Source organism: Sarcophilus harrisii, chromosome 4 (assembly GCF_902635505.1).
Source record: "Sarcophilus harrisii chromosome 4, mSarHar1.11, whole genome shotgun sequence".
Lineage (NCBI taxonomy): Eukaryota > Metazoa > Chordata > Mammalia > Dasyuromorphia > Dasyuridae > Sarcophilus > Sarcophilus harrisii.
Window position 1 is genome coordinate 11304389 of NC_045429.1, and position 26862 is coordinate 11331250.

General features: G+C 39.4%; 1 protein-coding gene across 1 annotated transcript in view; it reads right to left on the minus strand.

The window, feature by feature from the left end:
- The window catches only part of PDE4B (phosphodiesterase 4B), a 632040-nt gene that overhangs the window by 495884 nt on the left and 109294 nt on the right, over window positions 1-26862 (minus strand). Inside the window, exons 3-4 of the mRNA XM_031968952.1 lie at window positions 9082-9194; window positions 276-514 (exon numbers count right to left, since the gene is read on the minus strand). Of these exons, the coding sequence (XP_031824812.1) occupies window positions 276-514; window positions 9082-9194 (352 nt within the window). The remainder of the gene's footprint in view (window positions 1-275; window positions 515-9081; window positions 9195-26862) is intronic.

Genomic DNA, 26862 nt, shown 5'->3' on the forward strand with positions numbered 1-26862 from the left:
CATTAATAAAAGCATCTCTTGGTTCCTGTTTATACACATCCCAATTCAAACCCAAACTCTTTCATGTTATGTTCCAGAAAACAGTTTCACTGCTAAGAAGCCACAGTGTGAAGTGACAAGAGACACAGACGTTCCCCAAAGCCCAGTAACTATTTCACGAAGACGCGATGATTTAAATAAGGAGAGTAAAGCCCTTGGCATCCCTGCAGCAGGGCTAGAAAACAGCACTTGGCAAATTAAATTTAATCTGGAAATTGGATTTGGAAACCACTTACCTCTCTTGGCTTACGGTAGTGATGGCGATGCTTGGAAGTGTCAGCAAAGGAAGAGTGGTGGGTCTTGAAATGCTATCTCCATCAGGCGTTCGGGCTCTTTCCGACTGTCTCTGGGACAGCGGGGGCAACTGGAGATTCCCAGAGCAGCATCTTCTCCCTCTCCAGAGGTCGATCCCTAGGGTGTTACTGGAGGAGCTGTAAGATTTACTCAGGCCGCACTCCAAGTAATCCTTAACATTCTGGAATGAAAAGAAGGAAAAAAGAAAAAAAAGAAAAAGTGAATTCTGAATGCAATGAATATTTCACTCAGGGAAATTAACAGGACTTAAAGATCAATCTCCACCATGGCTATGATGTATGTATAAATGGAAAAGATACAAAAACGAAATTCAACCCTGAGTAATGGAAACACCAATGAAGGTTTCATAAAAGATATAATTGAAGATACTCCCTTCTTCATGGTCGAGATTATATATGTGCATTTATATACAAATATAATAGATAAATATATTAATACATAATATAAATTCTTATAATTATATATTATATATTTAGATATAATTAATATAATAATATAATATAAATTAATAATATAAATATTCCACATGCACAGTCATGAGAGAGGAAATATTTCTAACTATGTCTTCTCTGGGAACGTCACTGGTTTTTCCATTGCTCAATGTTGGACTTCCTTTTTGTGATCTTCCCATCTATATGTCACAGCCACTGTGAACATTGATCTTTGGTTTCTGTTTATTTCATTCTGTGGAATAACATATTCATATTCATTCTGGTCCTATGAGTTCAAAGTCTCCCAAATTCAGAACCCTTTCTACTGAACCATTATCTGATCTTCTGATTTTTAAATATGTCAGCAAAACACGGGCATGTGTCTCTAATGTTTCTAATATAAAAACATGATCAATTTAATGCTCAGAAGAATTACAATCTTGGGTCTAAATCAAATATAGTTAATTATCAATTATCTCCAGAAAATCTGCAAGATTTCTCTCTGCATCCCAGTTTGCCTGAAGGAAAATTTTCACCATCATCAGTTGGTATATCTTCAGGGAATGAACATTAATTTTAATATTAGCCTTGGGAAAGTATAAGTCAAAAAATAGATTTTCCGTCGCTGATAATAATGATGATAATAATAAATATCCATCAGTTAAAGTGTTCCAAGTGGGAACTATTTGGGGATATTTTGGAATGATCTACCTTGTCCACGCCCAATTCCACCATGTTTTATTCTTTAAGAACCAATAATTATAAGTATTATCAGCAAAGAAAAATCTAGAAGTAAATGCCTTACCAAAATAGAAGAGAATAAAGGGAAAACTTAGAGAAGAACAGGAAAAGTCTCTGCTTATTGAGCATATATGAGCATCCAAGGTACCCCAAGCTAAGGGAAATTAGCATAGTTATACACTAGATAATATGTTTAAGGTACCTCCATTTTTTTTTTCTTTCTCATACACTTGCTATTTTGTGGGCATAATGATCTGCTCCTGAGGGAACTCTCTTCACCAATCCAAATCAGCAACTCTTATAAAACTTAGAGTCTTAGAGAGTCACTTGGGAGCACTGAAAGAAATGAAACTTGTCCAGAGTCACGTATCCAGGATGTAGCAGAAGCAGGACTTGAATCCAGATTTTCCCAACTCCAAGAGCAGCTCGACAGTTTCCGTCTTTATTTTTTCAATCCCTTTTATTTAATTTAGAATATGCTGGGGTCTGGAATCCTTCCATTTCCTCTAGCTTAGAGAGAAAGGGATCAGTTGCTCCAGTCATTGCCACTCCAGCATGACGGGCACTCCCACTTGACCAGAGGCCAATCGATTTTCCAACCCCATGGAAGTGACTGTGATGAGAATGATAAAGGGCAGAAGACGAGGCTTGGGCCCCTTCCCAAGGATGAAGCTGTGCTAATTCACTCGAGTGAATGAATCTTAACTTTCCACACTGTGACATACAGTCAGATAGAGAACTGATGCAGCATATGTACATATGCTATAATATTGCACAATACACATATATACAAGTACACAGCATATACATACATGTATATACATTCTCGCCCAGTATATTATATGATGCTTATAGTGCACTTGAGCATGTGTGTACAATACATGTGTGCGCTCATATATATGTGCACATTATTCATATGTATATATGTATTGTGCTATTTAGGTTCTCTATCTTACTGCATATGGCAAACAAACCATTTAGGCTTTCTTCATTCTCTTGTTATCTCCTGTGTTAGACACTCCAAAAGGACAGTAATTTGGACTCACAAGTGAACAAGATGGGTAGAGCAGCGCAGATGGCTTTCAGGAAATTACAAAGTTCTTTTAAGGTTTCCAACTTTTAAGAAAGAGAATTATTTTCTCTTATCTCGGTAACCATTTGTTAAGGGGAAGATCCAGAATTTTTTTCTCTTCCTGTTTTCACATTCTCTGCTCTGTCAGATCAGTCTTGAGAGGTGGAACTAATAATGAGATAGGATTTAACTTTATCCTCAGTCTTACTCAGATCCCATCCAAGTGGGAAAGCCTATAGTGCTCTGCTCAGGCTTGGGTAGATCCTTTGTTTAGATTGCCTTGACTGGGCATGGTCTAGAAGTAAAAGTGACATAATCAAAGTCACATCCCTCAGGGTCTTATTAGAAAAGGTCCAACTTTCATTATAATTTTCATTCTTCTTATTCATTGTTAACCAATCAGAATTGATTGTCACTTGTAGGGATACTGACTCTTCCAAGAACACATAAGCATCAAGAAATCACTACACTCTGTCTTTGGTTTAAAGGTGATGGCCAAATATCCCTTTAAAAATTACATAAAATAGTTAATTATTCAGAAATTGTTTTTCAGACTTTTTATACATCACATTTTCTCCTGAAACAAAAGCCTGATATATTTTTGATATATCAAGTCTCCTGGCGTTTGCTATTTATGTCTGTGAGATGTGAAACATTAGAATCGCTATAGAAGGAAAATTAAGGATCACCCAAAGGGCAATAGAAATGGTTTGGGGAAGACAGCAATGCATTACAAAAAGGAATTACAAATGAAAAGTTGTACAAAAAACAGAATCAAAAAGATGTAAGTAAAAAAAGCCAATATGTGTGTTGTAATGGGTACATAGAAGAAAGAAGGATCACCAAAGGAGAGTCCATCAGTTTCTGGTCATTTTATATGAAGGGAACACAAGGTAGACCTTCCCTCTATCATGATGCACTGAGTGAATGTAATGGAAAAGAGTCAATAAGATGAGAAGGCAGGATGAGTTTGAACCTGTATCACTGGAGGGAGTGTTCAAAGGCCCTTTGGTAGATTGTATATAATTGGGTACATAAAATACCAACAAAAATCCAGTTTGATTCTGTCCTTATTAATGGCTAAGAAGGAAAGAAGAATTTATTATTTTTAAAGTAATAGCTTTTTTATTTTCAAAATATATACAAAGAATTTTTAACATTCAATTCTGCAAAACCTTGTGTTCCAATTTTTTTCCGTTCCTTCCCTCAACCCCCTCGCCTAGACAGCAAGTAATCCAATATATGTTAAAAGTGAAATTCTTCTCTCTATATTTCCACATTTATTACGCTGCACAAAGAAACAAGCATTTATATATATATATATATATATATATATATATATATATTTATTTATTTACATATATATGTTTATATATTTGCCAGGCACTATGCTAAGCCCTTTACAAATATCTTATTTGATCCTCAAAATAACCTTGGTCCATAGATACAATTATTATCCCCGTTGTATAGTTAAGGAAAGGCAGGTAGACAAGTGGTGAAATAACTTACCCAGGGTTACACAGTTAGTAAATATCTAAGACTGGTTTTTAATTCAATTCTTCCTAATACTAGGCCCATCACTTTATCCAGTATGGCCGTCTAGCCATTCAGAAGCTAAATGCTGTGTGTGCTCTCTATGGGTGAATACTATATATTTCTATAATTTCCAATTTCATTGGGATTATGAACTAACTTCTACCCCAAGAATTATAAAATCCCAATCAATAAACTAGGAACAGAGGTATGGTATCTAGGGCCATTTCACATGGGCAATATGCTTGTCTCTGATAATCTGAACAGAGTGACTTGAAGCCAGAGCCAAACAGAGACCTCCAATTCTCTCTCTCTCTCTCTCTCTCTCTCTCTCTCTCTCTCTCTGTGTGTGTGTGTGTGTGTATTAATTGCCTTCCAGGCTAAAAAGGATTGATCAGGATGCTGCTAATTAATGGATAGGACTTGGCTGGGAAAGTAGCCCCCAGGGCTTTGAATTATTTGAAGAGCAAAATGTGAGCACAGAGTGAGAGCTTGTGGTTGGAGTCCTGAGTCATGTCAGTCAGAAAGGCTGGTGCAACTACCCACAATGGGAGGCTGATGGAGTTTGGACAATGTGTGTGTGCACGTTCAGGTGGGTATCTTACTGGTTATTTGCCAACTTAAAAGGTTGAAGGTATCCCTAGATCAAATACGGATCAGGGGCCATGGGGAGAATGGAGGGACAATATGGAGGACAGAGACGGGAGCCTCTAGCATGGAAATTCAGTCAGAGAGACTGAATAAAGTCAGGTTCTTGACGCCCTTCCCATAGATCAATGTCAGCTTTTTGAGTTAGTGAAAAAATAGCCCTGACATATATGAATAATATTGTTTTGAGCTCCCAGTTGGCTTTACACAAGAAAAAAACAGCACTTAGGACTCCCCAAGAGAGTCAGATTATAAATGGTTTCATGAAAGTACCTAAAGTGGCAGGCGTCAAGTGAAGAGGGATGCCTTTTGGGGTAGAGCAGGTCAGTATCTTTTCTTTGTCAAAGACAAATAAATGAGGGCATTAGAGATATTTATCACATGATCAATTCTTTTGTAAATGTTCAACTAAGTATAATTATTAATGTAGAAAATCAACTATAAATTTTCAATTTCTCTATTCCAGTCAGAAATCATTTAATTATTTGAGTTAGGGGGAAAATTAAAAATAATAATAATAAATAAACTTCAAAATAAAATTATATCTTTGCTCAATACTTAACTACTAAAGTGTTATACATTAACTTGTTTATTCATCCCCTTATATTTCATGTATGAGCTGGTCTCCATCCTTACTATAGCTTCTTAATCAGAGTTCATCTTACTCTGGGATGCCCTTCAGGGTAAGTAAGTGGCTTGGTTCCTTAGTCCTTCTTAAGTAAAGCCTTATTTTTCCTGTCCTTCTTGCTCAAGAAACCACTTAATTCCTGCCAGACATGCTAGCCTTCACCTGCTGCAAAGAAATCCCTACTCCTTATTAGAGCTTATTTGCTTCACAGCAATGATTTTCTCTTGTACAAAATGGAATGTGGTATATGATATGTGGTAGGTGGGTATGAGTGAGGGGAGAGGGAAGAAAGGGGGTGAAGGGGAAAAAGAGAGACGAAGGAGGAGGAAGGAGGGAGAGAGGAAGAGAGAGATACAGATAGAGACAGGGAGGGGGGAGACATAGAAATCGGCAGAAACACAGAAAGACACAAACACACAGAGAAAAATAGAGACAGCAAAAGAGAAAGAAAAACAAAGAAGAGAGAGAGCCAGTCACAGAGAGAAAGACAGAAACAAAGACAGAGGCACAAAGAGACAGAGACAGAGAGAAAGAAAAAGACAGAGACAGAGAAAGACAGAAACAGAGAGAGACAGGAAGGGAAGGTACTGGGGGGGGATGCAGAGAGAGATTTGTAATCTATATAATTTCCATAGTCCCTGATCCCTCTTGATGTTTGTCCTGTATTCTAGTTCCCAGTCTTGCTCAGCATGCGGCAAATGTATTTTTCCTCACCACGTGGTACATGGAAGAGGACGTATTATGTGAAGCAAAGGGCACAAAATCAGAAGCTGGAAAAAACCTTATTGGAACCCCACACTGACTGTGTGGTTTCAGGAAAGTAACTAGCTGCTAATATCTCCCTCTACTTACTTTTTTTAAACAAAACTACTCTGCCAAAATCTGGAGGTACTTTGTAAAGCCACCCAGTACTAAATGAGGAGTTCATCTCTTCAGTTAGTTATTTTATCAGTGAACAAAGGTAATCACAGTTTCCCTTTAATACTACATGAAACCAAGCCTCTGAACAGAGTCTGATGGAAGGAAATCATTGTCCAGCTCAAGATAGACTGAAAAAAAAAACTTCAAGAAAAGTCATTCTCACTGGGATGAAAAGGGTGTTAAACCCAGGTCAAATAGACTCTAGAAAAGCAAATCAGCAACTAAGATCTTGGCTCAGTAGAGATCCTCCTCTACTGGAATCGGGGGGTTCCAGCTCAGAAAGCAAAGTCTGGAAAACCAGACTGTTTCCTGAAAAGATCAGACAAAGCCACCCCTTACAAACACAAGACACCTCTATGCTCAAAGCCAAGGCTCAGAGCTGCATGAGAAGCTTGGGACAGTGCTCCCTTTACTTCAGGAGCAGAACTCAACCACAAAATGTCAAAATTAGAGAAAATATCAAAAGAAAAAAAATGAGCAAAAACCATAAAAAAGCTACTATGGTAACAGGGCAGACCAAAACACAAACTCAGAGGACAGAATGTCCACAGAAGAAATCTCAAAGAGTGAGATAAATTGGTCTCAAGCCCAAAGATGCTTCTTGGAAATGCTCATAAAATACTTCAAAAGGCAAATAAGAGAAGAAGAAAAAATGAGAGGTATGCATGAGAGTCCAAAATTTGGATAAAGAAAGAAAAATTGTCTGAAGAAAAAAAATCCTTAAACAGTAGAATAAACTACATAGAGATACAAAAGATTTCTGAAGAAAATCACACATTAAAAACTAGAACAGGAAAAATGGAAGCTAATGACTTTGACAGCAAACAAAAAAGAATGAAAAAATGAAAGAAAACATGAAATATTTCATTGACAAAACAGGTGACCCAGAAGAGACAATTTAAAAATTACATATCTGAAGGCCATGACCAAAAAAAAAAAAAAAAAAAAAGGAGTCTGGAGAGCATTCTACAAGAGGTGGTAAAGGAAAACTACCCAATATTCTAGAAATGGGGGAAATACTCATTGAAAGAATCCATCTATTATCTCTGGAAAGAGATCCCACAAAGAAAACCCCGAGGAACATTGTTGTGAAACTTTAAAACTTTCAAGAAAAAAATACTGCAAGCTGCCAGACAAAAAACAATTCAAATATCAAGGGGTTATATATATAAAGAGAGAGAGAGAGAGAGAGAGAGAGAGTGAGTGTGTCGGGAGGCATTTAGGGTTAGATATGTATGTATGTGTGTGTGTGTGTGTATATATATATATATATATATACACTGTTATATATATATAAACTGTTATATATATATATATATATATATGTAAATATGTTAAACTGTTTATATCCAAAAATAATATCTATATATCTTGAGAATTGTATCTGTCATTGGGGCAGACAGAAGCAGGCATCACATGGACTGAAGGTTTGGTTGTGAATGGATTCTGATGTGATGACATCAATGAAAAAGACATTAAGGGGTGGGAAAAGATCTGCACTTGAAAAAGAGGAAAGGGAAGGGATAATGGGGCAATTAGTTCACACCAGGAGGTTCAAAAGACCTATTACAATCCAGAAAAAAGGGAGAGGGAATGAATATTGTCCGAAGCTTGATCTCAGCCAAGGTAATCATCTGAAGCCTAGTTGTCTCCTCTTTTCTCTCTTTCTAAAAGCAAGCTCAGTATTCAACAGCAAAGGATCTAGAAAACCAAAATCATTTTTTCAGCTCTTTTCTGTTTGCTATTGATAGAAAGGAGCTCATTAGCAACATCAGAAAAAAGTCCAATGCACCCCCTCATTTCTACAAATGAGAGAATTGGGGAAATGGTCTGAAAACAAAGGTACATGTGTACATAGAGACTTGGGACAGAATTGGGAATTCTTCTAGTTACACATAAGGAAACTAAAGCTTAGAGAAATGACATGACATACTCATTGAGGTAAGAAGGAGCAGAGGGAAGACTTGAAGCCAAATCCTCTGACCTCAAATTCTTTCCTCCTCAGAGCATCATTCTGGTGGTAGAGTGCTGGATCTTGTGTCAGGTGGCTTGGGAAAGAGGAAAGAAGTGAAGAAAGGGGCAAGAAAGGAAAGGAAGGAAGGAAAAGAAGGAAGGCAGAAAGGCAGGCAGGCAGGCAGGCAGGCAGGCAGGAAGGAAGGAAATAAATAAGTATTTATTAAGCACCTACAAGAGCAAAGGACTGCCCAGCATGGTGTATCAACAGCAAAGAAGGTGCAAAACAGAAATGTAGTAGTTCCAAAGAAATTTGAGATGTGTGAATTTAGGGCTGTCTGCACTCCAAACGTTCACAGGGATGATTAGTGCCTGACTTAAGGCAGAGTCTTCTGAGCTTGCCTTGGTCTGATCAGCCATACTCAGACCTACTGAACATAGACTACAACATAGGAATGTCATTTTGGTCCTCTTGGGAAATGAAGGACTTGAAGGAGCATCTCTGTGCCAGGCACTGTGCTAAGCGCCTTACACACATCACATTTATGGAGCTGAGCCCTCGATAAGCACTCAGAGAACCTCCGCTTAAGCCCATCTCTGCTGCTTATTCACCCAGGACCTCAGTTTACCCATATGTAAGAAATGACAGGTTGGAGCAGAGGGCCTCTACATTGCCTTGGGGTCCTGGATCTAGAACCTCGGAGAAATGTTGCCCTTTTTCTGCTCAGCCTTCTCCCTCAGCTTCTGTACTACATGATCCCAAGGCAGAAATGGGAAAACCTCTGAACCCAAGGCCTTACCTCATCAGCGGTCACTGTCATAACACTCCGGCTTTTCTTCATTATCACTGGAAAGGGAGGCCCTTCTTGCGATGCTTGTTCTTCAGTCCAGCTCTTGGGGGGACTCTCACCACCTACGGGGAGCAAGAGAAGACTAAGGTGATGGCTCAGTCAAGTAGGGAAGCCCAAGCTTGCTCTCCTCCAGCTCACTTGGAGAATCTGCCGGACTATCAGCAGAGGATGAGAGCAAAAGTTTAAGACCTACTCTGTCATTTCAGAACTCCCCTCTGCCATCTCAAACACCCTCAGCCTCTAGTTGTAAGTAAGCTCCGAGGTCCTGGTGACTCGGTCAGAACAGCTTAGCCGGTGAACACCATTACATTGAATTAGATTGGACTCAGCTGTGTATAAATGAAAAAAAGTGAAACAAGGAGGCAACTAATTAAGGAAAGGAAACAATTGGCTTCACTCAATTTTCACTAAATTCACAGCTCAGAGCGATTCCCTGCATTAGCGTGTGCCCTGTTCCTACTTTCTCGGAGGTCACCTTCTGGCTCGCAGAGTGGATGGAAAGTTGAATTTTCAAAAAGATCTGCATTTGCATCCTGCCTCCCTGTGTGATGCTGAGCCTTCACAGCCTCAAATTCCTCAACTGTAAAATGGGAATAAAAATAACATCTAGCTCTCAGGACAACTGTGAGGATTAAAAGTGACATGATTTACAAACTTCCACGTGCTATAAAAGTACTTGCTTTATTATAGTTACTATAACCTTCACAAGTATCCATAAAAAATCAGGAGGAATAGAAAAAGTATCCCCCCCCCCAGCATTTATGAGAGAACATGGAAGTCAAAAGTATTAGATGTGAAATAAGGAGGGGTTGGACTTTCAGGTCCTTACCTATCCAATGGAAGCTCCTTGAGGGCAGGGACTGTATAAGGCTTGTCTTTATGTTATTAGTGCTTAGAATGGCCCAAGTGTTGTACTTTCATGTAGGACCACCTGATGTTTCATGACCCCATTTGGAGTCTTGGCAAAATCCTGGAGTGGTTGCCATTTCCTTCTCCAGCTTATTTTACAGATGTGGAAACTGAGGCAGAGTTAAGCATCACATAGCTAGTATCTAAGGCAGATTTGGACTCTATACCTGACTCCAGGTCCATCAGTGGATGCAACTCTAGCTGTCCTGATATATAGAAAGTTTTTTATCAAACGCTTGTTGATTGATCGATTCCCGCTCTTATCCTATGATTCAATGAGTAGCTACCGGCTGGTGGGGGGGGGGGGTGCTCAATCAGTGAGATGGCAGAGCCAGCAGATGATCAAAGTATGACAAGCTGGGTCTTGAGAAAACAAAACCACAATGCAATGAAAGAGTCACTGAATATCAGAATCTGACTCCACGTGGGAGTTCCCCGAGGTCTGGGGATCACAAGGCTGACGGATTCCTTCTGAACAGCAGGTCAATAGTCTGGGCTTTCTGGATTCTGTACATCCCAGTGCTTGAAACACACACCTCTCTCAACGTCTGCCTTTGTGACACAAAGAGATCAAGAGCCTGATGGCGGCTCAGTCCTGAGCTTAACTGCAGAATGCTAAGTAAGGAGTGGCCACTCCTGGTATCGGCCAGGAAAGCGGAGCTCTGGCTTCACAGCTTCTCTTTACAAATGATGTGGACACCAGACTCAAAACCCATAAAGTTAAAGGGATTATGCACAGGAGAGAAGGGAGGGAACACTGGTCCACTGGGGGATTTCTAGGATTACAAAAAGATGTTCCACCCAGTGTGAATTCTTCCCTTCCTGGAGGGAGGCAGCGAGGTAGCACAGGGATAGAGAGCTGGACTGGTACTTAAAACAGACCTGAGTAGAAATTCAACTCTGGTAAAGTCAATGAACTCTCTCTACCTCAGTTTCTCTAACTATAAAAAGGAGATTATAATAGTGCCTACCTCTCAGGGTTTTAGTGAGACCAGATGAGATTATATTTGTAAAGTGCTTAGCACGGTGCCCCACGCATAGTAGGTGCTATATAAATATTTATTCCCTTCTCTTGTCTGATCTGTTTTTTTCTCTCCTGCATCTTTCTTCTCCTTCTTCCTGTCACCGTTTAAGGTAAACATGCTATAGAACAGAAGGATGGTGTCCCTTTGCCTTTCTCTTTGCATCTATTGAGTAGAATATCATATTGCCTTCTTTTAATTTCTAAGAATAAAATATAATCAGAACACTGTCTATTTCTAAGAATAAATTGAAATTAAACTAAGTCACCTTTTACTTATATACTAATTTAGCTGCATTACCTCTTCCTAAACTTTGAATCTAGGTTCCTTTATAGATAAAATATCCGGTTCCAAACAAAAGTCACCTGATGTTGAAGGTTCCCATATATATCATTAACTGTGAAATTATTAACATATACATATAGAAACATATAGTACATATAGAAATATACACATGTGCCTCTTTGAAATCAGAAAAGTTTTCTATTTTATAGCTAGTATCTCTCATAAAGGATTCATTTCTTATGTACAAACACACACACACAAACACACATACATCTGAGTGAAATTTATAAGAATACAAGTCATCCCTTGATTTATAAATGGTCAAAGGTTAGGAACTGGCCGTTTTCAGACAAAGAAATCAAAGCTATGAATAATCGTGTAAAATCGTGTAAAAATAGTGTAAATCTCTATTAATTAGAGAAATGAAAATTAAAACAAATTGTGAGGTATCATGTCACACCTATTAGATTGGCTAAAATGACAGAAAAGGAAAATGACAGAAGGGAAACTGGACATCAATGCATTTCTGGTAGAGCTGTGAACTGATCCGGATGTTCCAGAGAGCAATTTGGAACTATGCCCAAAGGGCTATAAAACTGCAAATCTTTTGATCCTGCTATATCATCACTAGGTCTACATCTTAAAGAGGTAAAAAAGGGGAAGGGGAGGGTCTATTTGTATAAAAAATATTTATAGTGGATAAAATTGGAAATTGAGGGGATGTCTATCAGTTGGGAAATGACTGAACAAGTTGTGGCATAAGATTGTAATGTAATGGAATATTATTGTGCAATAAGAAATGACAAGTAGAATTGTTTCAGAAAAGCCTCAAAAGGCTTATATAAACCAATGCAAAGTGAAGTGAAGAGAACCAGGAGAATGTTGAACACAATGTCATCATTATTGTAAGTATGATCAACTCTGAAAGATAACTATTCTCAGGCAATACAATGTCCAAGGCAATGTTACTTGTGATGAAAAATGCTATCCCCTAGAGAAAGAACTAATGGCATCACAATACAGATTTTGAAGCATGCTATTTTCCACTTCTTTCTTTCCTTCTTTTCCTCTTCTTCCTCCTCCTCCTGTTTTTTTTCTCCTTCTCCTCTTGGTTTCAATTTTCTTCCACCAAATATCTAATATGGAAATGTTTTATATGATTCCACATGGATAATTTAAATTAGATTTCTTAGTATCTTAGGGAGGGAAAGGGAAGGAAAAAAGGATAACATTTAGACCTCAAAACTTAAAAATAAGCACATGTTTAAAATTGTTTTTACATGTAATTGGGGAAAATAAAATATTATTTAGAAAAGAAATGCATTTAATCAATGTTGAGATCACATATCATTCAAAATAGAAAAAAAGAGAACTCTACTTTTTCCTTGAAACACTTCTCTTATCTAACTCAGTTTCAATTGATCAAGGATGGACAGAAGCAGCTACACCCAAAGAAAGAACACTGGGAAATGAATGTAAACTGTTTGCATTTTTTCTTCCCAGGTTATTTTTACCTTCTGAATCCAATTCTCCCTGTGCAACAAGAGAACTGTTCAGTTCTACACACATATATTGTATCTAAGATATACTGTAATCTATTTAACATGTATAGAACTGCTTGCCATCTGGGGGAGGGGGTGGAGGGAGGGAGGGGAAAAATGGGAACAGAAGTGAGTGCAAGGGATAATGTAAAAAATTACCCAGGCATGGGTTCTGGCAATAAAAAGTTATTAAAAAAAAAAAAAAGAAACACTTCTCTCTCCTTAACTTTCCTATTGTTATAAAGCAAAGTATGTCATGCAGTCAATAGAATTAGGGACTTGGAATCAAGAAAACTTGAATCATGATTCAGACACTTGCCAACTGTGTTACTGTGGACAACTCACTCAACATTTCCTGTCTAGTTTTCCTTAGCTATAAAATGGACATAACAGCACCTGCCTCACAGGATTGTTGTGACACTCAAATGAGTAAATCTATCTGTCTGTCTGTCTATCTATCTATCTATCTTTCTATCTAAAGCACCTGACTGACCTTCAAGGCTGTCTAAGAGCTAGATCTTATTCATAAGGATCCCTGTCACCCTAATCTTAAAACTTGCTGCCATCCTTGACTCCGCACACTTAGATTTCCAGTTTGGGGCTGAATCTTGTCATTTACCTCTTCATGACATTACCTGTATATGTTGCCTTCTCTACACTCATACAGCCCCCCATCCAGGAGTAGGCTTACATAACCTCTCATTGGGACTCCTCAGTAGCCATCTGGTCAGTCTCCTGGTCTTAAGTCTCTTCCCACCCCATTCAGTTTTCATACATACACACATATTGATGTATATCTATGTATGTGCACATATGCATGTGTGTAAACCTACATATGTATGTGTAGCATCATGATACATGGTCTCTGATGGGTCCCTGGGTTCAAGGACTGCCCTTTGGGGGGTATTATTAAAAATCAGTCCATACATGTATACATATATTGTATTTAACTTATACTTTAACATATTTAACATGTATTGGTCAACCTGCCATCTGGGGGAAGGGGTGGGGGGAAGGAGGGAAAAAGTTAGAACAAAAGGATTTGCAACTGTCAATGCTGAAAAATTATCCATGCACATATCTTGTAAATAAAAAGCTATAAAATAAATAAATAAATGAATGAATCAAAGCTGTACAAAAAAAATTAGTCCATACCTCAGTTCCTGATACATGGCAAATGATTAATAAATGATTGTTGATTGACTGACCCAATAGTGAGATCATAAACACTTTATAGTTAGATGTCTAAATATCTAAGACTGGCCACTGTGGAAAATGTCCTCACCACTGAAAATGTCAATAAGCATAATTATGCAAAGTTTCTCTAACCAAAATATGGCATTTGCCTTCATTACCCATTCTCATCACGACAAAAAGACAAGAAAACAGAATATGATATTTACCTTTGTGCAAATGAGCTCTTAGAGATCACTTTGCAGACAGGAAAATGACCTTATTAGCAGTAGCTGGCATTTTTATAACAGAAAGCACATTACATTTGTTATCTCATTTGATCCTTACAACAGCCCTGTGAAATAGGCACTATTATTATCCCCACTTTACAAATGAGGAAACTGAGACAGATAGTGCTCAGTGACTTGTCATACTTTTAGTATATAATGGAAGTAGGATCAGAATCTGGGTTTTCCCCACTCCCAGTCCATCTCTCTAGTCACTGTCACCTAGATGCATTAGTAATGGAGAGGCTGTCAGGTGCAAGGAGACATCCCACTTAGCCCCAGAGAGAAGGGCAAGAATCAATAGAAAGTTTCAAAGAGACAGGTTTTGACTCCAATGTCAGGGATAACGTCCTGCCCATTTGAGCTGCCCCAAGTGCACTGGCTGCCTGAGGTAGCAGCCGTCTCTCTCTAGAGGGCATCTAGTGGAGGCTGGGGGACCAGAGGTCAGCCATGATGCGCGCAAGATGTTTGATCAGGTACAGGCTAAACTGCAGGGCATCCAGAGGAGCAGGGGCATCCAGACCCCTTGGAGTCTCTGTGCCCCTGTAAGTCTGCCCTCCCTTCCCACACAACCCCTGCATTTCTTGAACATACAGCCTTGCTACCCAGGCAGCAGAGAGTTGACATGTCCTTGTTTTTGTTCACCCGTATCTGACTCTCTGGGGAGTTTTCTTGGCAGAGACACTGGAGTGGTTTGCCATTTCCTTTTCCATCTTATTTTACATATGAGGAAATTGAGGCAAGCAGTGTTAAGTGACTTGCCCAGGATCACACTAATAAATGTCTAAGGCTGTATTTGAAATCACCACAACAATCCTTCCTGACTTCAGAACTGTACTCTAACCACTGCACCACCTAGCTAATGCCCTGCAATACATTTTTCCTTATAAAATATCCCCACAGTCACAAGCAACTATCAGGTCCGTGAGGGCAGCAATTACTTTTTGTTGCCACTTCACCTAAACTCTCCAGCCCTGCCTAAAAACAATGTAAAGCACATAGTAGGCACCTGACAAATACTAGTTGAAGTGAATTAAAATAGTCCTTTGGTGCAACAGTCTGCTCTTGAAAGCTTGCACTTTTTTGCCGAAAGGAGGGAATTCAAGGTTTGTCCTTTGGACCAAAGTTGGTCCACTGCCATGAGTTATGTTTTTATTCTTTTCTTCTTTCTTTCTTTTCTTCTTGCCTTCATTTCTCTTTTCTTTCTATTCTCATTCCTTTTTTCCTGTAATCCCGTTCCTCCTTCTTTCTCTTTTTCTCTTTTCTTTTCCTTTCCCCTTCCTTCTATCTCTTCTTCTGTTTCTTCATTTTTCTTTTCTTACATTGCTATATTCCTTCTTTTCCTTCTTCCCTTCCCTTCTTCTTTCAGTAATCCAAATTTCCCATGTATTTTGAAGACACAATTGTTCACTAGTTCAAATTCTAACAACACTCACACGAATAAAACTAATTATTTCAATATGTTAGAATTTAGAGTGGGCATGGAGATGAATTCTTTTTCTGACATGAGAACATAATTTATGAACAAATTACCACAAAACGTGGAGGACTGCTAATTTGGTCCCACTGAGCTCTCCCTCCACTGCTGCCGAGCCCAACCTGTCTGTGCCTTATCAGTGTATTCTCCAGAGTCATTATGAAAGCAAATGCTTCTCTTCCAATAATCAATCCTCCAGTGACTTGTCTTTGAATCCAGCCTATCTGGAAAGAGGTGCCCTTTATCCCCAGCCCATTCTCAAAGTTTCCAGATCACTGAGCTTGGATTCTGCGGGCAAAGCTCAGAATCCACTTTTCTGTCTTTGTCTCAAAGGAGCACGACAGAAAGGCTTCAATAGGCTTCCTTGAGTCAGCACTTAGCACAGTGCCAGGCACATAGTAGGCACTCAGTAAAAGTGTATTGACTGAACTGGGTCACTGTCTGAATTTGGGCCACTTCTCTTTCTAAGATTTGCTTCCATGGACTCTAAATGCATCTTGTATGAATCCATTTATATTTGTGTCCTCTCCTTCACTAGAATACAAGAGTTTGGAAGGCAGGAACCATTTTTTCTTGATATATCAGTGCTTGGCACATTGGCTAGAACACAGGCATTTAACAAATAAGGCTTGTTAATTGATGATCTAAAATTAATAATGCTGGCTATTCTTTCTTGCACATAAATTCCAATTAGTGCAGGATTGAGACTGAAACAATGGCCAGCACAGTGATCTCAGAGTCAGGAGTTTGGGTTCCAATCCTTCCCAGGATGCTCTGTGACCCTGGGCCATTAATGCTTCTATAGCTAACTCCTCTATAAAAGCACTGAAATATCCTTCATAATCAATTCATTTTTTATAATTAGTCCAAAAAGCTTGTTAAGTGCTTCTCATAGTCCACAGAGTGCACTAAGTTCTAGAGACACCAAGACAGACAAACAAAAGCAGTTCCTGCCCTTGAGAATCTGAGTCCAATGTGGGGAACAAGATGCAAAGCACTATGAACATACATGACACATTGGGTATATCCTGGGAGGCAAACTCTGAGGGCAAAGACCATCGGGGAGATCTGAGTTTTAAAGGGAGCCCAGGGAGTGGAGGCAAGGAGACTGAGCATACTAGATAGGAGAGATGCTCAGTAAGAGGAGATAAACCACCAGGAAGTCCATGTCACTAGACTGTAGGGTGCACAAGGGTGTAAGGCATTAGAGATAGGAAAGGCAGTCTGAAAAGCCAAAAGAGAATCTTCACATCTGATACTAGAGGCAAGAGGAAGTTGGTGAAGTTGACTGAGTGGGAGGATGGGGCCAAAGAGAAATGGCCAGATTTGGGCTTTTGGAAGATTCCTTTGGCAGCTGACTGAACTAAGAGAATCTTTTTACCATTCTTCTCCTCCTCCACCACATGTTTTGTGCTATATATTTGTTCCTCAATGAATTGTTTTACATTTATTACTCAATGAATCAATTGCCTTTTTTGCTCATTTGTGCTTATTTGTTTATTCATCTTCTTGTTTAGTTAAATTTTTGTGGCTTCCCCCATTCCAGGCAGTGGGGTTCTGTAGATTGAGTTGTGTCAGGGAAGGCCAGTGTCCCACCCAGTCCTTTGAATTTTCTTGTGCTCATGCAGGAGAGCCCAGACAATGCACAAGACATCTCTGGGGGCAGAACCACAAGGCAGTTACATAACTACATTCTCCCGAGCAGAATTACTATGAACGTGCTGTTCTACCTGTCTCCTCCAAGCTTGCACTTAAGATGACATCCCAGAGAGGTACAACCTGGCATGTAATGGATCCACTTCCAGGGGAAGTTGCCTGTCGAGTGTGTGTGGACATTGCCAATCTCCAAGCTCATGCCTCTGCCCCTGGGCAGCCTAAGCCCTTGTCACATGTATGTGTGTTTTCCTGACTCTGTGCCCGGTTGCCCCTTTGCACCCTAACTACTAAAGGTTTAGAGCTGGAAGGCTCCTCAAAGACCATCTGGTCTAATTGAAATCCAGAGGAGAAAATTGCTTGTCCAAGATCCCACCATAGTAAGTATCAGAGCCAAGAATCAAACCTGATCACCCTTCTTTAGGGCCCATCTCAAAAGCTCCCTCCATCATGGCATTTTCCCTGGTCTGCCAGCCCCCTTCTGGGGTTCTCTGTACTGGCCCTTTCCTAGAGCATAACAATCACGCATTATATTCAATCAAGCAGGCAAACTTTTGTTAAGCACTCACTGTATACCTTACAATATGCTAAGATCTGGGCCATCCAAGAGACAAAAACAATTGGGGTGTCCAAGGTTTCACATTCTAATGGAGGACAGATGAGGTCATGGCAATGGGGGAACTGGTGTGGCAATTCTATACTAACACAAGCTGGGACCCTCTCTGTGATACCTTGTACCCCCTCCCCATCTGTCACAGGAAGGACACCAAGGAAAGAAATCAGGGAATAAACAGACGACCTTAAGATTAGAACATTGGAAAGATGGCAACTCTGCAGGACATGAAGCTGGGATAGGGGATATAGTGGAGGTCAAGAAAAGTCCTCCAATGGCAAGAGGGTAGCACCTGAAATGAGTTCTAAATGAAACCAGAGCTCGAGGCTACCCCAGTAAGGAAGGTGAGTGCTCAGATTGGGGAGCAGCCCACACCTGCTCATGTTACCATTGACGGGCAGATGTCCAGATTTGAGAAATGTGATTTGGAAATCCTAAAACTCTTTATAATAATAGTTATTTGGCCAATTCCCCTGGACAGGAGTTCTTCAAGGCCAGAAACAGTTCTCATTTGTTTTGGTAACTCATGGTTCCTAGCAACGTGACGTGTATGGAAAGTGCTGATAAAAATATTTATACAAGTTAACTTACTGATTTTGTATCCTTATTTCTGAAGAACATATTGAGGATATGTGAGAATCAGCTTAGAAACAACTTACCCATGAAAGCCTTAACATTCTATTCTCCTCACCAAAACACACAGACATGTACAACCAGACAGACCCAAAGGCATATATGCAGTGCAGAGCGGTATTCATATATGTGTATATTTACACATATCATCACACTATGCATATGTATATAAAAGATGGCCATTATATATGCATGTATATACCTATATATGTATACCTATTATGTAATATGTATATATGTATGTGTGTGAGTGTATGAGTGTGTGTGTGTGTATGTGTGTTGTGCTATGTGAACACTAAATGAAAAATGAGCAATCAGTAAACATGGGAGCTAAAGATCCTCGTGGTCACATACACGGTTTGAAGAACACGTTCTGCCAAAGACCACAATCCCCCACGCCTTATATCGGGAATGGAGTTTAGATGACATTACATAAAACGCTATCATTTTACAGATGAGGCACAGAAAGCGTAAGGGACATGCCCAGGGGTACACGGCTAGAACGAGTCTGAGGAAGGAACATGGATCTCCCGACTCCAGATCTGCCCCTTCTCCTCTCAACCAAGTGTCAGGGAACTAGAGCCCATGCCTCCAAATCTGCTTTTATATGGCCCGGGAGCTACAGATGGTCTTTCCATTTTAAAATCCAGTTTTATTTTAAAATGTAAAATCTCACAGCAGGCTTTGGCCAGTGGGCTCTATAGTCCGCCAGCTTCCGCTGCCTTCTCAAGCCTTCCTGGTCCTCCTACCCCCAACCCCTTCAATTTGTCACTAGTTTTGAACACTCTGGAGATGGAGCCTTTGCTCTCTGCACATAGCCGGGCTGCTCCTTGGACAGAAGCCATGACAAAGTTGAGCCTGTCTGGCATGGAACCCATTAGAACAGACTTTAGGGACCCAGGGTTGCCTCTGGGATAATAAGAGGTAATAAAGGAACACCCACTTGTAGCTTCAGCCGGGCAGACTACATTTGAGGGTACACAGAGGAGAATATGGGTGTATGTGCATATGTGTGTAAAGTGTACATGTCTGTGTGTTTGCCATTGTATTCTGGGGACACCTAGTATATACATGTGGGTATAGTATATAGAATATATATATATGTACACACTATACATACATATGAATCATAATGCACATAGATTGCCCACATGACTACCTGCACATTAAATACAACTCAGCAAACTACTAAGGACCTACTGTGTACTAGATGTTGTGCTGAGGATAGAAAAAGAGGCAAGAAACCAGTTCCTGCCCTCAAGGAGCTTATAATCTAATAGAATATATATCTGTATTATATGCAATATGCTGTGTTATAATATAGAGTAAAATCCATTATATATAATATTCTATATAATACATATAGATGAGAGTATATAGAGAGATTTCACATATATGTATATTTATAGCTAACAGCAATAGTAGCCAACATCTATTTAATGCATTAAGGATTGCAAAGCACTCTGTATATGTTCTCTTATTTCATCCTCACCACAGGTCAAGCCTGGGAGATAAATATTATTATTATCCCAGTTTTACAGATAAAGAAACTGAGGTCAAGAGACATCAAATGACTTGCCATGGCTCACACGGCTCTTAGGTATCTGGGGCAGGATGTGGTCCCAGGTGTCCCCAATTTTAGCCACTCTACCACTCAATGGGCTCAGTGATGTCCTCAGCAGAAGGAGGAATGAAGCTCAGGCTGTGGCTGTACCCCATTCTCACTACAGGTCCCAAAGTCTTCACCTCTCACTGCCCCGGGAAAGCCTTTCAGGTTCTAGGAGACAAATGTGGGGACTCACTAGAAGTTCTTTATGGAAATAATAATGATGGTAACTACTGTGGACTTCACACACAGCTTTAACGTTTGTAAACATGATCTCATTTGATGTTTACAATAAGCTTGGGAATGAGACATTGTTAACCCCATTTATAAATGAAGAAACAGAGGCAGACAGAGATTAGGTAACTTTCCAGGGTCATACAGCTAGTAGATGTCAGAGGCTGAATTTGAACTCGGGTTTTCTTGCCTCCAAGTACAACACTTTCTCCTTCCCATTCATTGCTTTGTATTACCTCGCTGCCTGATGAACTCAAAGGTCATGGACATAAATAAGAAATACAGATGCACACACACACATCCACATTTGAGAAGACTCTATACATAGATATGTATACATATCCAGATACATATATATATATATATATATATATATACTCATTACATATAATCTGATCAGAAACACATTTATCATTACCATTGTTATTATTATTCCACATCTCTGTTATCAGAGGACCAGTATTTCTGCATTCAAAGAGGTCCCTTGCTAGCTTAACCTTTGGCTTTGACCCACAGTGACCATGGATGTCATTGTGGAGACCTGGGGATCCACAAGAAGGCAGGGAGGCGGTTTGGGGGGTACGAAGTATGGAGAAGCTGAAGGCTTGGATTCCAATACCAGTCATGCTCCTTGCTACCTGTGCAACCAGGGGCAAGACATAGGATTTCTCTGGACCCTCTTCCTCTTCTGTAAAATACCTGGATGGAACTAAGTAATTTCTACAGCCTCTTCAAGTTCAATGGTAAAATGATAAAGTGTTAGACTGGGAGTCAGGAAGAGCTGAGGTTAACTCCAGTTTCAAATACACACCAGCTACATGACCCTAGGTAAGTTACTTAATTTCTGTCTGCCTCATTTTCCTAAACTGTAAAATAGGGAGAAGGGAATAGTCTTTTGCCTCCCAGATCTGTTGTGAAGATCAGCAAATGAGATTATATCTGTTCATTGGTTTACAAGCTTTAAAGTGATATAATAATGGAGAAAAAGAGGAAGGGAGAGAGGGAGAGTGGAAGGGAGAAAAAGGAAGGAACGAAGAAAGGAAGAAAGGAAAGGAGAGGAAAGGAAGGAAGGAAGGAAGAAAGGAAGGAAAGAAGGAGGGAACAAGGGAAGGAGGGAAGGAGAGAGAGAGAGAAAGAGGGAAATCACTGCCAATGACCTGCTTCACCTGACACAGACAGCAGAGAAAATCAATGAAGCAAAAATATTCTACTCAGGAAACCTCGTTCCCCAGCTGCCAGTTTAAGAGTGTGGCTGGCGGATACAACATGTGTAAGCTGAGATGGGCTGTGGGGGTGATAGATGCTGCAGCAGGGCTCCTGGGCAGGCAGAAATGATGAGCCGGGTTCCTGAGCAACAGAAACCACTATGGGGAAAGATACTGAATTCACCTAACTATGGATTTCCAGTGAGCTCCTCATTTATTCCACCCCAGGCTAACGATCCTCTTGCAGTGTAGAATACAAAAAGGCAGGGCAGATGTTGTTTCTGCCCATAGAGACCTTATAACCTAGAGGGAGAAAAGTGATTGACGTGAATGAAAAAATGAGAGGCGCTCACAGGTAAGTGCTGAGGAGAGCAGGTTGGGGAAGAAGTTTTGAGTAGTTTTATCTTATTGGAGGAGAGGTAAGATTTAGGTTTATGGGATCATAGATTTCAATCAGAAAGAGGATTTCCAAGGTCATAAAATCATAACTTCGTTGGATTCCAGACAACAATAGATTGAAGTTACAGTGGATTAGATTTTAATTTGCAATATAGTTTTAAAAATTCTAATTTATTTTTTTTTAAATTCTAATAATTATAGCTTTGCAAAAGTGGTATGGATATGCTGCTCCATGTGATGGTGAGAGCTCCATCACTTGTTTGTTTTTCAGTTTTTTTCAGTCATGTCTAACTCTTCATGAGCCTATTTGGGGTTTTCTTGGCAAAAATACTGAAGTCATTGTCATGGCTTTTCCCTGCTCATTTTACAGATGAGGAAATTTAGGCAAACAGGGTGAAGTGATTTTCCCAGGGTCACACAGCTAGTAAGGGTCTGAGGTCCGATTTGAACTCAGGAAGTGCTGAGATCCCTCTTCCTGACTCCAGACAGAGCACTTTATCCACAGTGCCCCCTGGCTGCCCCTACCTCCATCACTAGGTATCTTCAAATGGAGATTGGATAGTCATTTCTCATTTGGGGGCATATTGCAAACGGGACTCCTGTCCGAGGGTGTATTCGTCCAATTTGTCTCTGAGGTTCCATCCAAATATGAAAATCTGTGTTTCTGGTTCTGGGAAATGACTGACTGTATGGAAGACATGAGAATCCTCAGCTGGTAAATCATCAGAAGACATTTTGTGTGATGATGGCCAACATGTGAATAAATCAGTCCATTGTGATCAATTCATCAGAAACTATACTGTATGTCAGACTAGAGACTAGGGCTAAAAGCCCCCAAAATTAAACAATTCCTACTTTCACTTGGTTTACAAAAAAAGAGCAACATAAAGTATATAATATAGATGTAATATCAGAAATATATATAGAATAATCATAAAGTAATATATACATCATAATCCGATGTAGTAGACTAGCATTTGAAGAGAGAGATGCAATGTGAAGATGGAGAGGTAAGGAAGAATCAGTCTCAAGTGGTTGGTAACCTATGATATTGAAATCTGGAGGGACTTTCAGGTGTGGGCAGCACATGTCTTAATTTATTTTCAGTTAACGAGGTGACATTGACCTCAGTGGTTTTCCATCAATATTTCAAACTTTATTAGGAGGAATAGAAGATCATGTAAAGAATGATAGACAGAGTCCAAGAGTATTAGAACCTGGATTCAAAGCCCTACTCTCCCAGGGCAAGTCACACCTGTCTTGGTCTCAGTCTCCCCAGTTGTAAAATAATGGGTTTGAACTACATGGCTTTTCAGGCCCCTTTCACTAAGAACTAGGAAATTATTGACAGAATTGCTGAATGAAAAATGACCTAAGAGTCAACTTTGACAGGAATCCTACAAAATTCCAATGAATGGTTAAGTCCTGCTGAAAGATCTTATCTTATAAGGCACTTTCTCTGTCCAAAGTGGCTCATATTCCTTGAGGACAGTTCTAACCTAGGAAAAAATAATTTTGTTAGAATAAACAGAATCTGCCTCTCTGCCCTTTCCCTTATTGCTTCTGGCCCCACAGAACAAGCCTAAGCCTTCACCTCTTTCACATGACAGCCCTCCAAGCACATGAACACAGTCAACATGGCCTCCCTGAACCTTTTTTCTCCAATATAAACATTCCCATTCCCTTCATATGAGCCTCTTACTCACATTGTCTCTACTCCTCCACCATCCTGTCTACACTTCTCTTGACTCATCCTTAAATAAAGGGGAAAATATTCTTTAAAAAGGTCCAGCGCTAAACAGTGAAATTTTTTTAAGTTAAAAAGTAAGGATTATATTGCCAATCACTGAAATTATTGAATCAAAACTCTGCTCCTTGAGAAATGTCAGCTTAAGGTTCCTTCCTCTGAATGGTTGCCTCTGTTTCCATCGTTTCAGAGAGAACCACAGTCCTGCCTTATTTAATTCTCTCTACAACTCTTTCTCTGGACTTCTCTTCCTCATTGGCTTGCCTCAACATAGAACACATTCATCCACTTTTCAACTCCCCTTTGACTATTATCTTCTCCCATTAGAACTAAGTTCTTAGGGACTGTCATGCTGATATTTGTATCTCTAACACAGCACATGTTATTCAGCCATGCCTGACTCTGTTACCCCATTTGGGATTTTCTTGGCAAAGATATCACAGCAATTTGCCATTTCCTTTTATAGCTAATTTTACAGATGAAGAAACTGAGGCAAATAGTTATGTGACTTGCTCAGGGTGCCACAGTTAAGAAATGTCTGAGGCAAGATTTGAACTCAGGAAGAAGAGTCTTGATTCCAAGTCTAGTGTTCTATCTACTGTACCACCTATCTAGCTGTCCAGCATGGCACATAGTAAGTTCTCAATAAAGACTCTATTCTCATCGATCTACCTCTCTATTATCTGTCATTTGTCTTTTTATCTATGAAATGTTAGAGGTTGGAAAAAAATAATTTTAATTAAGAAACACAGCTATTCCAATTATCCAGCCTCATCATTTTGTCTCTTCACTAATTCTCATTCATCTCAAGAAAAAGCCTTTTTGGTAAACTTCAGATTTATGTTTCATAGAAATGTTTTGGCTAAAGATTACCATGTTTACTTGTGTAATTCCCTCTTCCACTCCACTTTTTTTTTAAAACAATTGTTGTAAATGGAGATGAGGGTAGGCTTGAGTTACTTGCAGAGATTCTGTACTAATAATAAGAGGCAATTCTAAAGTATTTCTGCCCTGATAGATGGGTGATGCATATGTTAACAATCCCACTTCATAGATGAAGAAATGGAGACTTACTGGTGAAGTGACTTAACACAATATCTACCAGCTACTGATTAGGAGAGCTTGGATTTGAACTGAAAGCCTGTGATTCCATTTCCATTTCCAAGTTTCTTCCCATCATGCTATGATGCAATTATAAAAAGTGGAACAATGTCCAACATCTAACCACCTGTGTCCCAATGGATAATGTTCTGAGGGGGCCTCCTACTTCTGAATCATGTATAGCCTGCAAAGAAAATCTTCCAAGGCAAGATTTGAGAGATGGAAGAAACCTTGATGGCCATCTTCTTTACCCCATATATAAAAGGAATCCCCAGGGTACCATACATGTCACGTGGTAGTCTAGCCTTTGCTTGAAGCTTTCTGAAGAAAGGACCTTGCTCCTTTCCAAGACAGCTCACCACATTTTTAGACAGTTCTCAGTGGGTTTTAGTATTATCTCTAAGCTGCCTTTTTGGAACATCCATGCTTTACTCCTGTATGGCTAAGAATAAGGTCCATTTTTGTCATGTATTGGTATTAGGAGCTCCCATAACAATGCAGATCAGCTCCTGGTCTCTGACTCACAGTCTTAGAAAACAGTTTAGACCACTAAGAGGCTAAGTGGTTTATGCAGGTTCTCACTACCTGCCTATATCTATGCAGATAGATCTCAGATTCACAACCCTGACCTAGCTCTCTCCTAACTACTGCCATAGATTGACAACTGCCTTTCAGAACCTTGAACCGGACGTTTCCAAAATATCTCAAATTCAACATGTTCAAAGCAGTTGAATTTCATTCAAAACTCTCCTCTCTCTTTGACTTCCCTGTTGCTATCAAACACATCAACACCCTTCTCCTCCCTCAAGCTCACAATCTGGGTCTCATCCCCAATGCCCATCTACCTCATATATTTAATCAGTTTTCAAAAATCAAAATTGAGATTGCCCTCGCAATAAAAATATCTATCGACCGCTTTCCCAAAAACAACTATGGAGACTGAATATAAATCAGCACATGCTATGGTCACTTCTTTTTTTCTATTTTTTTCTTCTCTTCCATAGTTTTTCCCTTTTGTTTTTCTTCCCAACGTGATTCATAAAGCAATGTTTATTAAAATAAATACATAAATTAAAACTTAACCTTCCAAGGTCCCTGCCAGCTCTAAAGCTCTGCTCAAAAGATATAAAAGATGCAAATTACTTTTCAAACCTTAAAGTGGAACAATAATATTAGTTGTTATCATTATCATTGTTATTTTAGAGGGGAAAAACATAAGCAACCAAGTATTTATTTGGCATAATGCTAAGTACTTTACACATTATCTCAGTTGATTCTTAAAATAGCCCTGAGGAGAAGGTGCTTTTCTTCTCCTTGTTTTACATTTGGGGAAACTGAGGCAAGAAGAGGTTAAAGTGACTCACCCAGGCTCATATAGCTATAAGTGTTTAAGGGCAAATTTGAACTCGGGTCTTTTTGAATCTATAATCTATCCACTGCACCATCACCTTTATTCACATTATTTTTATTATTAGTTATGAGTTATTATTATTACTTATGTCTCATTATTATTATCATTTTATTATTTTTCTCATTATTATTAGTTATGAATCATTTATCCTAAACCTCAAATTATATTTTATTAAGTGGATGGTACTGAAAATCGATCATTTCCTCTAATGTTACTCCAAAATCTCCCCGCTACCTTCTTGCCACAAGAGTGTTTCTGACACAGGGTCCCCCAGACAAACATGTATAAATATAACTGTATAAAGATAGTGAAAAAGGCCTGGCTTGGGGGCAGAGGACTTGGGCTGGAGTCCCAGCTCTTCTATTCATGGCCTGTATGAGACCCATCCTTTTCCCAACTCTCACTTTCCTCTCTAAAATAAATTAGATTAGGTG